Consider the following 11647-nt stretch of genomic DNA (forward strand, 5'->3'; position numbering starts at 1 on the left):
CTGCTGAACACAGAAGGCTGGGGGTTTAGTTTTTCTGAGACTGAGTAATTTTATACCATAAATTGAGAAGTCTCGCATGGCTTCTGAAGTGGGATAAAATACTTGTATTGCTCCATTTGTGTTTTTTTTTAAAACTGGATTGTAGTTGCTTAATCATGATCCAGAGGATTAGGGAGGCCTGGGATCCAGTTTTATACATTTAAAATTGATTTAAACAGAAGCTTATTGTTTCTATTAATATTTTGAATGGATCACAGTGTTATGAAGACTAGCAATATTTCATATTTAACTGCAAGATATTTATACTCCATCCGTTTTTGACATAGACTCTTCCGTTGCAGGGAGATGAGCCTGGTATGAAGCAGAGAACGGAATTAAGATTTTTCTTAAAGCCTTCAGCAAATATAATTACGTCTCTGCATTTTATGATACAGTGCAGTAGCATTTTGAAAGAAAAGCTTAGTCATCTGGACCATATCAAGATGATAGATAATTACATGTGCTCCACTTCATTCTCTCCTGCAGTAATTCTCTCTTCTGGCCCCATCGCTCCAACAAACTCAGCTACGTAGTAACAGCAGCAACTGTTGGCATGACAGCTACACTGTAAAAAATATATTTTAAAAGTGCTGTTTCTTTCATAGTGTGGTTGCTCCTCGGATTAACTGAGTGTTTGCTGTTTGACTCTCAGAATCTGCTGCGTTGTCATTCTGCAATCCTCTCAGGAGCAGCCAGGCACATTGTGTAGCTGTAGAGATACTCCAGCACAGGCACTTCTAAACCCAAACTTCTGTTCTTTGTCTTTTTCCCAGTTTTCAGTTCTTCCTTTCTGTGCCTAATTAGAGCGTCACTTTGTAGGTAATCCAAAAGCTGCTGTCATGAAAAGAAGAATCTTTTCAGGAGAACATCCTGCTCAGTGTTTACATCTTAAGATTTCTTACCATATATGTGCCGTGTCAGGGTATTTTTCATGTCAAACAGAGCAGACCTAAATGTCTTGAAAGAGAATAACAACCCCCCCAAAGGCCTAAATATAATCTAAACATAGGTTATAAAAACGTTTTGCAGTGGCTTCGAAGGTTTGGTATAACATGGAAAGGCAGTAACAAATACTAGTTGAATAGTCATTTAGTTGTATGAAGATGATAATTGAGATTTTTCTTCAATTAGTTTTTCATTTTGTAAGCACTGAGGTTATTTGAAAGACTCCTCTTTCGCAATGGCGCTGGGTTTAGACAATACTCGAACGGGATCTCTTTTTGAGTTGCTGCCCCATCGACTTCCTTTTCTGGCAGACGTTTCTACTTCTTGTTTGTGAAGCTGCTGCGTATGTGCGGTATTGTGGCTCTTACGGAAGTTACTAGCCAGCCTTGAAATATCTCTCTTGTTTTTAGCCCATGCACCTGACTACTCTATTAAATTTCCTTTTATATTTCCCCATTCACAGTGAGGGTTTATAAAAACCCAAAGCATGATGTTCTTAGGGCAGGGTGCTCTGCAGCCCACCCCCTCAGTGCTCCTTTCTGCTCGACTTCGGCTACACCGTGGGCTCACAGCCAATATTCCAAGAAAGGTGGCCTCAGTCTTTCCGGAGGGTCTTCTGCTGTGCTTGATCCAGCTATGAAATAATTAACTTGACTTTGCAAGGATCAGGTTTTTGATACGGCCAGACGTTTAAAATCATGCTATTCCAACAGAGGGGGTTCTTTAAATAGTTCAGAATTCTAAAATTGTCAAGCATCAGCTTTTTCTCTTTAAAAATATTTAGATATCTTTTACTTGAGCCGTGGGAGTACTTAGGATTTAATTAGTTTCTAATCCTAGAAGTTGCAGAAGTGCTCAAGGAGGCTGCAGAATAGCAACAGCAAAACTTCTGCGCGTGCTGGACTCATCAGAGTTTGTCTGTTTTTCCTGGTAAAGCATTTTGAGGGGAAAACCGCTGTACAGTACGATTTGTTTACTTGGCCTTTTTTGTTTTTATAAAGAAGACAAGATCCTATAAACTCTTCATCCTTTCATCTTAGACTCTGTTTCTTCACTGAGACTGGTTTAGTGGTTGGGGGAACTTAGGCTGGTTACTTCTCATGTTTCCGTAAGCGTTCTGCAAAGCCACGGTTTCTTGTGTCTAGTGACAGAGTTAGCCCTGCCTGTACGGTCTCTTTTGCAGTGGATTTTGCACTAATTGTGGAAGTTTGTTGTCAGTTGTTCTCTAAAGAAGGTAAGAAAGTGGCCCAGATGCAGAGGACAAGCTGGGACACTGGGCTTACTCTAGACCCGTACGCACAGGAGCGTGTTTGGTCTTGACATAACCTGCAGTTGCACCAAGTCCGTAGGGCTTGATATGGAGAATATCAACCCCCTTAACGTCGTCAGGTTTAGAGCATACACCTTTAACAAACATTTCATTCCCCAGTCACGCTTCAGTCATGAAGTACTTGGCTGGTCTACAAGTACTGCCTCCCACTCGTTAAGCACTTTGGAAAAGGGCTTTAGGAAAGCTGCAGAAATTGTTGCGTGGGTTTCTTCTAAGTATTCGCTTTTGTTGCTGAGCGGATGTGGAATATTTCACGTGGCTTGTCTTGTGTGAACAGGTAAGACAGAACTGAATGTACTACTTACTGCCGTAAAGCAAGTAGGACTTTAATGTTTAGGTAGAATCTGTAATGAAATTTCTTGAAAAATGTTTTTGACTAGCAAAAATACGGAATTCTAGAAACACAGTTTTCAAGCATCTGTGAAATTTCTTGTTAAGTATTTGGCCTGTTTTGGACATGAATTTTTGTCTTCATCTTACAGGTTATGTTTGAGACATACCAGTTTTCTGGGGTGTATGTAGCCATTCAGGCTGTTCTTACACTGTATGCTCAAGGTAGGTAAAGACAACTCAAAATCTGTTTAGCTTATAAATGTGTTGCTGAGCCAAGCTACTAATATGGGACTAATGGGTCTTGGGCTGAATTCAGCTCTGTTGTAAGCTGAGAGTGACTTACAAGCTTGTTTTTTGATTTGAGAAACCATCAATAGCTACCCCTACTTGTGTTATTTTCCTGAACCAACCATGGGAACATGCTTGGAAATGTAAAAACCTGGTTTATCAAAACTGTCCGTGTGTCGGGGTGTGGTGATTTTAGTCTTTGGCATCAAGTCTTAACGACATGCTTTTAATTTTCTGATAAAGGAAATACTTAATAACGTAAGTGAATTTCAAGAAGATGGCTAGGTGATTTTTGCACTATTTTCAGTTTGAAAACGAAAAGAAAAGTTAATTCTTTTGCTGTCGATAAGCTAGGATAAGTGATCCTCAGCCAGAGGAGAAACTTGTGGATTTACTGAATTCAATGGGAATTCTCCCATTGACTGCAATCCGTCTTGGATTTTAAGAAGTTACTCAAGCACGCCAGTTCCAATAACATGACTATTGACAACTGTTTACTAGTGGCTTGGTGTTTTTAGCTGTCACACAGCAGGATATAAATATTTTGGTCTGTTCATATGTCGACATAGTTTCTGTGCCCAAGAGCAGAAATGATGGGGTGCTGGAGAGCTGGCTCTGTTATGCAGGTCATTAAAACTAGTCGAACCAAACCCACTTTCGCAGACCTGGATATTAATTTCATTTGCTGTGACCTGTGCTATTACTCTTTCTAGTTTTTTTTCCTTTGGTTTGATTCTTTGTAAGTATTTAACTGACTAATTGAATTCCGCTGTATTTGTGCATCTATTTTGCTGTATAGCACTCAATTACTCTGTGAATAATAAAACGTGAAACAACTTAGAGCGGTCCACAGTGTTTCCACATAGAACAAAGTTGGCAGATCTTCGAAGCTGTAAAAAACAGGTGGCACAGAAATAGAACATTTGCTTTTGAAAATAAAAAAAACCCAACACCTTTAAAGCATCCTGCTTATTGATATCACATCCAAGGTTAAAGTAGTGGCTAAAATTACATAGAGAGACATTCTGCATTGCGCGGCACTGCTTCAGGCTGCTGTTAAAACTCTCTTAAGACTAACGGTTGCTTTTGCCTCGAATTCTGTATGCTCGTGTGCCTTTTAAAGGTAAAAAAGGGGGTTTATATAAATATATATATGAAACCCTGTTTCTAATTAGGAAATTCTTGAGCAATTCCTGCCAACGGTTAGGTGTAGTCCCTTGTGACTGACGGTTTCCTTCCGGATCGCGTGTGTCCGAGTGCGAGACTTGCTGTGTTTGTGTAGCGGTTATTCCAGTTCACTACTAAATCTGAAGATCTGATCACGCAGCTAAACCGAGGAGCGTTCTTTGGTTCCTTCGAGACAAATAACCAATTTGTTTGCCTCCTGCTCACAAAGCCTGAGCAAATTAGAGTAGCCAGACCGATGCACCGTGCCGTTAGGCATTAAATGTTCTGACATTGTTTTAAAGTTTCCCCTGAAAATATGTTTTCTTGCTTTAGGTAGCTTGTGAGAAGCTGTAAAACCGTTTTCTAATCAGCGTACACAATTAATTCAGCTTCTTGTTTATTTTGTTAGTGAAGTATAGAAACTTTTGCTTCTACATGCTTGTGATACAGAATTTAATGGTTTTGTGGCAAACATTTTTCACTGCAGTTAATTTCTTTGGTCTATGAACATGGATCTGATTCAGCCTAACACTGTTTTCTGGGTAAAAAAAAAAAAATAGGTGTGCTCTGTAGTCCAAATATTCTGTACCTTACGATGAAAGCACTGTTTTGCTTTTGAATACCAGTCAAAATGAACAAGTCATAAAATAATTGTAACAAGGTAAACTTGTGGACCGAGTAGGTTTCTTCATATCGGAGAAATTAATATAAGGTTGCAGATACACAGCTAAATCTGAGGAGGAATCTGTGTCCCAACAAGCGTTTAATGATCTTAGATATTCTCTTTAATTGGAGTGCAATTTAAGATGTCAAAACATCAGATAAAATTGTGAATAGTAGAATTATAAGCATCTAGGAAAAAGTAGAGGTAATACTTTAAAAAAAAACCCACAACAATATATGAAAGAATTTGTTAGTCTGAAAAATTTAACTTTAAAAATCGAGCGGAATGGAAATAATTTTAAATTGTGACTACTTTTCCCAATATGACTGGAGGAACAGAGATTGTGTTAAGATTACAGTGGGAAATCCTATCTTTAAACTCGCTACTGTTCTGCTCCGATCATGAAGGTGTTAATAAAGGTTGTGCCTTTTTAGGTTTGCTGACCGGGGTGGTGGTGGACTCTGGAGACGGCGTAACTCATATTTGCCCAGTTTACGAAGGCTTCTCTCTCCCTCACCTCACCCGACGGTTGGATATCGCGGGCAGGGATATCACGAGGTACCTCATTAAGGTGAGCTGGAAAGAATTGTTAAGGTTGAGGCTGGGATCTGTGGTACATTGGTTCAAGTTAAAATCCTTTGATAGGAAGAACATTTTCCTTTTATTATTCATATGTTAATTACATAAGGAGCTCCTATATTCTCTGTATTGCTTCAGTCTATCCTTAGTGTGTTTCCTCATCTAAATCACACGGGGGGTTATTGCTATTATTCAGAGGCTTCACGGTTTCTTAGTGGCAATCTTACAGGAAGGGACTTTATTCCATATTTGGGAAGGAAAAACTCAAGTATTGACTTTTTTTGATGCATAAAATGAAAGCAAAATTGTATTCTATCATTTCTACTCGTCTGTTTTCATAAAGGCTTTTTTTTTTACAGTGTGAAAAATATTCTTCCCTGATTATTAAGCAAGACAGTATTTTTTACAGACTGTTTTGTTTAAATATAAGCAACGTAACAGATTGACAAATCTTGCAGTTAAACTGGATTGTTCTGAAGTCCTAAAAATACGGATTATTTTGGTTAACTTGTGTTTGTAATGGTTGTACTGGAACTTGTAATGACAAAATTTCCCACTTGGAGTAATGCTGTTGCTATTCTGCTGGTCTGGTAATGACGGATACGCTGTGACAGATTTGACTTAATACTAAATTTAAAAGTCCATCTCCCTTTTTTTAACTGCAAAGACACGTGTTTGAACGTACCCGTCTGCTGCTCCAAGAGATCTGGGCTGTTCCTCTCGTTTAGCACTAACCTTGTACGTCCCTGTAGCTCCTCTTGCTGCGAGGGTACGCTTTCAACCACTCGGCGGATTTTGAGACTGTTCGCATGATCAAGGAGAAGCTCTGCTACGTGGGATATAACATTGAGCAGGAGCAGAAACTGGCATTAGAGACCACAGTACTAGTAGAATCCTACACGGTGAGTGTTTTGAAACTGATTTTTCTTTTTTTTGGTCCTAAACTTCTTAAGTTTAAATTCAGGTAGCACTTTGCTTTGATTCCTTCTAAGCTTTTCCTTGGAGGTAGCTCACTTCCCAGAGACAGAAGTCTGGAGAATCAGATTACTTGGTTCTGAGAAAACTTTTGAAAGCTTTTTTTGTTTTCCTTTTCAAATCTTCCGTAAGACTTTGTGCTCATTTTTGTGATCGTAGGTCCTTGAAATTTGAATATTATAGCACAGGAACTCGTAGAGAAAGTGGATTTACTCTAGCAGGTCAGATTATTTCGGCTTCATCCATCTCGCAGTGGTGTGTGTGAGACGAGAATGGTAAACTTGCTCTTAGTGGAAACTTCCTGCGATCACACATGGAAGAAAAGAATCTTGCAGGAAAACATTACTCTTGCTGTAAAGTGATCTTCTAAATCGGCATTAGAAGTTGTGTTGCAAGGAGGTGTTTGGTACGTCAGTATCCATGTATCTAGTGCCTGAGGTCTCTAAATTGGATAACGATTGAAGAAGTTGTATGTTCTTCTAATAGTACCAAACGACTTCGGTAGCGACAGTTATCAACGATTTCCTGCTTTAAATCATTAGGGAACGACGTAGATCGTTTCCTCTCGCCTTGTTTAGTGTGCACGTGGTTAAAAGTAGTCTTCTAAATGGTGTTTTTTTCTTCACTAGCTCCCAGATGGCAGGATTATCAAAGTTGGTGGAGAACGGTTCGAGGCCCCGGAGGCTCTCTTCCAGCCTCACTTAATCAATGTCGAGGGGGTTGGCGTGGCCGAACTGCTGTTTAACACCATCCAGGCCGCTGACATTGACACCAGGTAAGGGCAGAACACGTCAAATCCTCTGTCAGGGTACAGGGTGCATTCAAACAAAATAAGGGCTTTTGGTTTGGACGCTACTATGTTGGGAGTGGGGCTCGGTCTGAGATCTTGGAGCATAACAAGTTACCTGGAAACTTGCCTGTCTTGGTCCAGGTGAGCACAATAATGTTTTTTGCTTCTGCTTTCTGGGATGCCTGGAAAAGCCTGAGCGAGTCTGCCCAAGTCTGTCTTCGTGTGGTGACTCTTTCTTAGATTTGCATTTACACCCCTGTCTGGACAGGTACTCGTACTAGTAAGAGTATGTTATGTGATACCAGAAAGACTTTTTTCTGTCTTTTCGGTCAGGTCTGAATTTTACAAGCACATTGTGCTGTCTGGAGGGTCCACTATGTACCCGGGGCTGCCTTCGCGACTGGAGCGGGAGCTTAAACAGCTCTACCTGGAGCGAGTTCTGAAAGGAGATGTGGAAAAACTCTCGGTACGTACCGAGTCGCGGCTTTATTTGCGTGGGGCCGAGGTTTAGCCTGAATCCCCACTAGAGGGAACCAAGTAGTCAGAAATGACAGAAGCTGCGGCTGGGCCTCGATAAACTTGGAAAATCACAGCTTTGGGTTCTTCACAGCCCTGCGGTTGCTTTAGGTGGCTTGTGTGTATGTACTTGCAGCGAAGCCACCTTCTAGTCCGAGCTAACAGCAATTAATTCCTGAAGCCTTAGGGTAGTTTGGATGTGAAATGGGCTGGTAAATGCTGGGACACGATTTGTAACGTAGGTTAAATAAAGCGATGAGGTTTAGGGCCTTAAAGTCATCATTGAGCAAAAATTCTATTTTATTTTTTTTAATCTCTGAAAGTTTTGGTTCATGCTCTAAGCAAAACACTCAAAAGTAAGAGGCTGGAGCTCCCACATGCCTACGAGCGGAGTAAATTTCCCTTCTCATTGGTTACGGTGCTGAGCAGACAACAGCCACACACAGGTTACGGGGGTAACACTGCACTGTAGTGCTGCCTGCTTCTCAGGGGGGAGATATTTAGAGAGAAAATTCCTCTGAGTGGAGCTTCTGATGTGGAACAGAATTGAATTTCTCTGGTTTTCAGTGCAGTGTTCTCTGAAGATCTTTTGTAGCTATATGGAATGACTCAATTGTGCAGAATATTTTAAGTCTAAGACGATATTTCATATATAGCTTTGTACTCATTTTTGCTCTCAAAGTTAGAGCGTTAGCATCAAATAATTTAAGGGAGTATTAGTTAGCTAAGCTGGTCTAGGTCGGAAATTTAAAATCTGTTCCATGTGCCCTTCTAAAACTTGGTATAATTCTAGAATATTTTGTGATTTGATGATCTGGTAACCTCTGATCATTTTAGCCATTGAAGCTTAGAAAGTATTTCACTCTCTAGCATGTTCATAAAATGTAAAAATACAGTCTTTAATTTTGTGCTCTGACTCCTGGACTTCTTGTGGATACACCGAAAGCATAATTTTGGGGGGAAGTGTCAACAGCCATCTCTGGTTTCCAGTGCAAAGTAGTTATTTTACTTTGGTTGCGCAAGCTGGAAACTCACGCAGAGCGTCCTGTGCTGCCATTCCGTTTTTTTCGGTTGCATTTTTCTCACTAAGAAGTTTCCATTTCATTGTTCTGGTGCAAAGCACAATTTTTGTCTCCAGAGTCCTAGTAACAGTTTCGTTTCTTTTTCTTAGAAATTTAAGATCCGAATTGAAGATCCACCTCGTCGAAAGCACATGGTGTTTTTGGGGGGCGCGGTCCTAGCAGATATAATGAAAGACAAAGACAACTTCTGGATGACCCGACAAGAGTACCAAGAAAAGGGAGTGCGTGTGCTGGAGAAGCTTGGTGTGACTGTTCGATAAATCCCAAAGCTTGTTCCCATCACATGTCTAAAGCTTTTTTTTTGTTGTTTTTTTTTTTTCTCCTTTCATTGCCAATCTCTGAACTCACTCAGCTACATGCTATGGAAAGGCCCGTCTGTGGCCTTTTGACCCAAAGGTCAGTTTTTGTTCTGGTTTCTTGGGGTGGCTTTTGTTAAAAGTTTCTTAACGTGGCTAAATTTGACTATTAAATTTGACCACTTCCCTGCAAACAAAACAGAGCAAGAGCAGCCTGTCTACTTCATTGTTCCTTCCCAGTAGGCAATTGGGTAATTCTGGTAGGCTTTTTCTTCTGGGTCTATTGCTGTAGTACTGCTAGCTTTTGTCTCTAGTTCACAAGGGGTTGTGTGCCTTTTTTTTTAGCGTAAGAAAACCTTTTAAACAGGAATTTTTGCTATTGGATCATTGTGGTGGTTCTCTTTGCATCTTTCTGCCTCTCTCTACATGAAGATTTTTTTTAAAACAAAAATTTTTGTTTTCTGCAATTAGGAATTTTGATTAAACATTGGTAGAAACTAGATTAACTAGCTGGAATGGCTTTAACACACTGTTTTGATGTAACGTGGTTCCATACACACTGCTGCCTAAACTGGCTTCTGAGGTGGTTTATCCTTAAAGGCTTCCGTACTGGATTTCTCTGAGTGGGCATGTACACAGTTGCCACAAATGGAGAAACACCTGATACTCTGGCAAATGTAAATTTGTGGCCTTAGGTGTCGTCTTCTGGAGGGAGGAGACAGGTTTGAGCTGTGTTGCTTTTCTGTTAAGGGATAGCTGGGGGTCAGTCTGACCAAAAATGCCTCTTTTTATAGCTAAATTTTGGTACCGTGTTGTCTCGGCATAGGGAGCAAGAATGTTAAATGAGCTATTCTGTAACTGTTGAGAAACTTAGATATGCTGAGACAGGAGCCTCTAAACTTCTGAAGAGATTTAATACTTTCAGAAATGCTTGTGAAAACTGTAACCAGAGATATTAAAACCCCAAAAAACTAAGTTTTAAGTCTGATGCTTTAAGTGCTTGTATGTACATCAGAAGCACTTCCATTAAACTTTCCAAGTATATTAACATAGTGCCAAGTTACTGCGGATGAATATGTCAACGACCAGTGTTTATTGCAGCAAGCAGGTATTTATAAACAACCGCTGGCAGCAGGTTATAAAGAATGGTCTATATCTGTTCCAGTTCAAAAATAACATCGGAATGCGAGATGATGTCGGTTGGTAAATATCCACAATTTGTTTTGTCCAGTCTTGATTCTTGATACTTAACATGGGATGGGGAAGGAAGCGAAAACCAGTGATGAAAATGCTGTTTCCAGAAAGTACATTAAAGCTGAGTTGTTCTGAAAAATAGAAGTTGTCACTAGTAATTATCAGCCATCTTCTCCGAGTATAGTTGCCTCTGTTTTCTTCCTACTAGCAGACTGGTGACTATCTTTGTAATAAAATCTGCCTTACATAAAGCGTAGCAAAAACTGCTTGCTTACCAATTCCAGCCAGACTTAGTCGTGCTTTGCTTTTCCTGGAAATACCGTGTCACTTCTTACTGGTTTTCCAAGCCTACCATAACATTGAAGGGTAAGGAAGTTAAGATTGGCTTTTGACTTCCAAACCTTGGAATGTACGAGATATGCTTTCATGTACTTGCCATTTGTCTACATTTTTACATTAATAATTGACCCCAGGAACATGGAAATATTCAACTCCCTAGGATTCTTAAAATTTGCTTTCTTTCTAAATCGAGCAGGCAGCTTCCTTTTGGCTGAGCGAGCCAAAGGGGCAGAACCCATGTCTGCATTTCTTTAATAACAAGACAGTCGCTATAGTATTGCTAGTAATGACCATTTAATTATAGGTGGGTGGGGTTTTTTGCAGCTATATTTACTCTTAACTTGAACAATATGAATTTACAGGCATGCCGGTCATGCCTCGGCGCATGCACTTAAGCAGTTACTAGATTTTTGGGGACATGAATGTAAGGGGTACTCAGAATTCCTGTAGTCTTCTGAACATTTAATAACACGAGATTTAAAAATGCTGTGGGCTTGCTTTAGAGCTGTGGTTTCTCACGTGACTGTCTCTGGGCTTTTCCGACAGTGTTGAGAATCATGGAAATAAACCAAAGAATGACTTAACAAACCTTCTTTTGAATGACAATCCGTCATGTGGTTTCTCAAATCTTGACCCTGCAACCCCTTTTCTAAACCATCTTCTCCCCTGTTCATCGGCTTCGGTTAGGTATGTGCCTGTTTGAGTAAAGGTTTGGGAATTTGGCCCTTTCGCTAGAGAACCTCACAGCACCATGAGTAATAAATGTCAGTTGATTGTGCAGAATCTTGGGTTTCCACAGAAACCGTGTGTGTGTGTGTGTGTATATATATATATATATAAAAAAAAAAAAAGAAAAAAGGCCACTAGCATTTTAAATTCCAGCTACCGTGGATTCAGAAGAACGCGTACGTAATCCAGATACTGAATGGGGTGCTCCAGTTGTGCTCAGCGTGGTTTTCCATGTGGGTGTTTGCACACACGAGAGTGTATGTGTGTGTTCTCTCAGCTGACAGCTTCAATATTGCTGTGAGAGCAATCTGGTTTTAAAGTTGTTTTTTGGGGTGGTTTTTTGGGTTTTGTTTTTTTTTTTTTTTAAGCCAAAATAATCGA

General features: G+C 40.1%; 1 protein-coding gene across 1 annotated transcript in view; it reads left to right on the plus strand.

The window, feature by feature from the left end:
* ACTR2 (ARP2 actin-related protein 2 homolog (yeast)) overlaps nucleotides 1-10331 on the plus strand; it is a gene marked incomplete at its 5' end in the record, with an annotated part of 17591 nt that extends 7260 nt beyond the window's left edge. The window contains 6 exons of the mRNA XM_009875524.1: nucleotides 2797-2869; nucleotides 5201-5337; nucleotides 6098-6247; nucleotides 6950-7095; nucleotides 7444-7576; nucleotides 8798-10331. Of these exons, the coding sequence (XP_009873826.1) occupies nucleotides 2797-2869; nucleotides 5201-5337; nucleotides 6098-6247; nucleotides 6950-7095; nucleotides 7444-7576; nucleotides 8798-8968 (810 nt within the window). The remainder of the gene's footprint in view (nucleotides 1-2796; nucleotides 2870-5200; nucleotides 5338-6097; nucleotides 6248-6949; nucleotides 7096-7443; nucleotides 7577-8797) is intronic.
* Nucleotides 10332-11647: the final 1316 nt, after the last annotated feature.

This window comes from Apaloderma vittatum, unplaced genomic scaffold, assembly GCF_000703405.1.
Source record: "Apaloderma vittatum isolate BGI_N311 unplaced genomic scaffold, ASM70340v1 scaffold10188, whole genome shotgun sequence".
NCBI classification, from domain to species: Eukaryota; Metazoa; Chordata; class Aves; order Trogoniformes; family Trogonidae; genus Apaloderma; species Apaloderma vittatum.